The 3,248-nt window shown below is 35.8% G+C and overlaps 1 protein-coding gene across 1 annotated transcript; it reads right to left on the bottom strand.

The window, feature by feature from the left end:
- Nucleotides 1–450: 450 nt before the first annotated feature.
- On the bottom strand, nt 451–2,931 carry LOC110114601 (rop guanine nucleotide exchange factor 5-like). The gene is made up of 6 exons (XM_028698299.1): nt 2,794–2,931; nt 2,448–2,602; nt 2,251–2,325; nt 1,889–2,176; nt 1,457–1,816; nt 451–1,376 (listed from the first exon to the last, which is right to left on the bottom strand). Exons 1-6 carry the CDS (start codon nt 2,900–2,902, stop codon nt 975–977), a joined length of 1,389 nt encoding a protein of 462 aa, XP_028554132.1. The 5' UTR covers nt 2,903–2,931; the 3' UTR covers nt 451–974.
- Nucleotides 2,932–3,248: the final 317 nt, after the last annotated feature.

Here is a 3,248-nt window from a genome sequence, read left to right as displayed (position 1 = left end):
TTAGCATATTGATTGAGACTTTGGACTTCTAATTAAGTAGCCGCATGTTCAAAATTTTGCATATATTTGTGTGAGTTTGTAATTCAGAAAAAATTTCTGAATTACAAACTCACACAAATGTTATTAGATGTTGAACTCACTTGTATGTTACCAACTAAAAATAGTTATATATCTTGAATATTATCAAAAAAACTCTATATTTAATGCATTAACTTTAATAAAAAATTATTTATAACCCCCTTTAAATGCTTAATTGCATACATTTCACCAACCAAACCTCTTAATTTATGTTAAGTATCATTATTAATCGCTAACTATATGAATGTCTCAATTTCCTTAGCAAAAATAATCACTTTAAATTTTTGGATCATAAAAAATGATGATGTAAGAGAACATTTTGAGTCCATAATCTCAAATCAAAATGTACATTTAGCAACAGTAAATGAATTAAAAACTTAGCAAAAGGAATGCTAGCATAATTACTAGTAAAATTTTTAAGCAGCTAAATGAGGTGCTGTTCATATATTCTCTCTTTTAAACGACCAAATCAAGTTCAAACCTTTAATAAAGAAAGAAAGTCTCTAATATTTTTTACTAACACTAGAAGAAATCAAAGCTAGTACTACAAGCTACACTGTGGTTAAAAGCACAGCTCTTGAAGCTGAATCTTTCTCATCAATGTTGACGAGTACCATCTGAAGTGCTGACAAGCAGAGATTCTTTTCAAGAGACCACTTTAAATGCGGACTGATTCGAGCTTTGTCTTGAGATTATAACTTCAATCACTTCAATACTGTCATGGCAGAAAAAGCTAATTTCAAGAGAGCTCAAAATGCAAGATTCTAGCTAGCTGTAACTCCAATGAGATTGCTGTTACACTATCTTCATTGATTTCATTCCAAAGTTTAATCTAATTTGAACTTTTGTCAGCGTTTATGTCACATTTTCAAGCTAGTTCTCAATTGCGTATTGATTCATGGCTTCTGTTTTCCAGTGGATGAAACTACTGTGGTACCCTTATCCCTCGAATCCACACCAAGGTAATCAGTCAAAACCTTCTTCACACCAAAACCACGGCCATGTATTTTCTTATTGATGAAAGGGGACCTCTCTCCTCCCCTTGCAGGACTAAGCAATGGAGGTGAGAGGCTTTTGTTTGTATGCAAAGTTTTATATGGAGTGCCTGAGACAGGCACAGGGAATGCAATGGAGACCTTCTTTTGAGAAGCTATGCTGACTTCTGGAACATGTGACAACTGAATTGTATTCTTAATCAAGTCATCAACATAGAAGAGATCGTCAATTCGAGCGATGATGTTAAATGCAAGGCTCTCTAAAACCCTTGAGTAGGCTTCAAGAATCGACTTCCCAATATCCTGTGAAATTTTTAGAACATCTTAGCACTGATAATGTATCGATTAACATATAAAAACAGTAGTTTGCAGGCCATTCAAACCTTATTGAATTGTATTTTGCTCATGTCTAATGTTGTTTGAGTAAGACCAGGAAACCTTTGTTTCAAACAAATTAAGAGGGAATCAGCTCTACTTGCAAGCAATTCCCTTTTATCACCATCTACCATCATGATCTCCTTGACCATCCCCCAAGATGGTCGGGGATTTGCTCGCATGGGATTATATGGAGTTCTTGGAACTGATCTTCGACGCCATACATATGAGGCTGCTTCAGCACGGTTGGCGAGTTCTAGTGCTTGGTGTTCGGATGACAAATTAAGGCAATCAAGAAGGAAATAAGGGGAGAATTTATCTGATGTGATATAACGATAGGTCGCCTCTCCAAGACTGGTTCTTCCATTCTAACCAAGAATAAACAAATAAGAAGTTAGGGACTTTTGGACTACTGGCAAAAGCAATTAGATTTAGTGTACCTTTGGAAGTGATTCTATGTAAGATTCAGGAATCTCCATTTCAGCTAATGCATTGCTGTTAATAGCCGTTGCAGCCTTCAATATTTGATTCGTGCATTCTCTCTTGTGCACCAATTGCCTTCTTGTCTTCTCAGAAAGACCACTGGGAGGAACACGAGGTGAAGGAAGCCACCACTTCTCTTGATGCTGGATGTTTCTATGGAAAGAGACCGAACCATCTGTTTCTGGGGCTAATATGCCTTTATCAACATACCAAAATTCTGAATCTTTAAAGCTATCCAAAACTTCCTGACAACAAATAGATTTATATTAAAGAAAAATGTTCAACTTTAGAAGAATAGTGAGGGACTACAGAGTCTTACAATTAGCATATTGTCTAGCTTTCGCAATGCTGGGAGATTGATATAAAGATCAGGCCTTGGCCTGCAACTCATTACCTGAAAAATACATAGGATGGAAGGAAATTTAACAGTTGATAATATCAGCAATATCTACGATAGACCAAAGAATTGGAGAAGTATTATCGATAAGCCCGAATTAGGATAGGAAGCATAATGACCTCAAGCTTGCTTCCATCATGAAAGGTTTGCCAGGAAGGTTTGAACTCAACTATGTGATCGCTGACACAAACAAGCCAATCCATTTCTCTTCGCCACATGGATTTCTTTTCATCAGATAAAGGTTCCAATCTCCAGAGCTGCCCAAAGAGCGTGGCTATAAAACAACAGTAAAAAAAGAAAATAAGGTAAAATTTAGGAAGGACTCGCCATTTGCATAACTAAAATGTAACAAGTAACGAATATTCACGGTAACAAAGATGTAAATAGTCAAGTACTTGAGAAAAAAAAAAAGATTGAGAATGACTAAGTTCTTAATCCTATAGAGTTCATTAAAGTAAAAATTACCACAGAGATTGGTAATAGCATTTGAAATCGCCATTGCAGAGCAAACTCCTTTTCCACAACCAGACATGTCTTCTCCCAGCAACAATTTTGCAAATCGTTCTTTCATCATCTCCAACTCTAATTAAAAAACAAAATCTCAGAAATGTAGCATAGTAACTCTTGATAATAAAAATTCATAATTGCTATATGGAATGTGTCTCAATGCTGCCCAACACCTTTTTAAACATATATTACAACACGAATGCTAAAGTTTGAAGCACATTTTAGTTTCTTTCACGAGATCAGAGCAGAGAAAGATTGATCAAAACAATTAATGTAATTTCAGAACCTGATAAAGCTTGTTTCGGCTTGCTAGCATTATCATCATTCTGGTGTATTTTCTTCTCATTTCCTACTGAACTTGAGACAGAGTTACTCCGCATTCGCCAGCCCAGAAGCTCGAATTCCTCTTTTGG

This window comes from Dendrobium catenatum, unplaced genomic scaffold (assembly GCF_001605985.2).
Source record: "Dendrobium catenatum unplaced genomic scaffold, ASM160598v2 fragScaff_scaffold_124, whole genome shotgun sequence".
Lineage (NCBI taxonomy): Eukaryota > Viridiplantae > Streptophyta > Magnoliopsida > Asparagales > Orchidaceae > Dendrobium > Dendrobium catenatum.
Note: the sequence above shows the minus strand (reverse complement) of the source record. Positions and strands in the feature narration are given on the sequence as shown.

What these genes read in the sequence shown, in the direction of transcription:
- LOC110114601 (XM_028698299.1), bottom strand. Translation starts at nt 2,902, where the DNA reads ATGATGAAAGAACGATTTGCAAAATTGTTGCTGGGAGAAGACATGTCT. An exon ending in ATGATGGAAGCAAGCTTGAG is followed by an intron (nt 2,326 to 2,447) that starts GTCATTATGCTT and finishes TGTATTTTTCAG; the next exon opens with GTAATGAGTTGCAGGCCAAG. An exon ending in ACATAGAATCACTTCCAAAG is followed by an intron (nt 1,817 to 1,888) that starts GTACACTAAATC and finishes ATTCTTGGTTAG; the next exon opens with AATGGAAGAACCAGTCTTGG.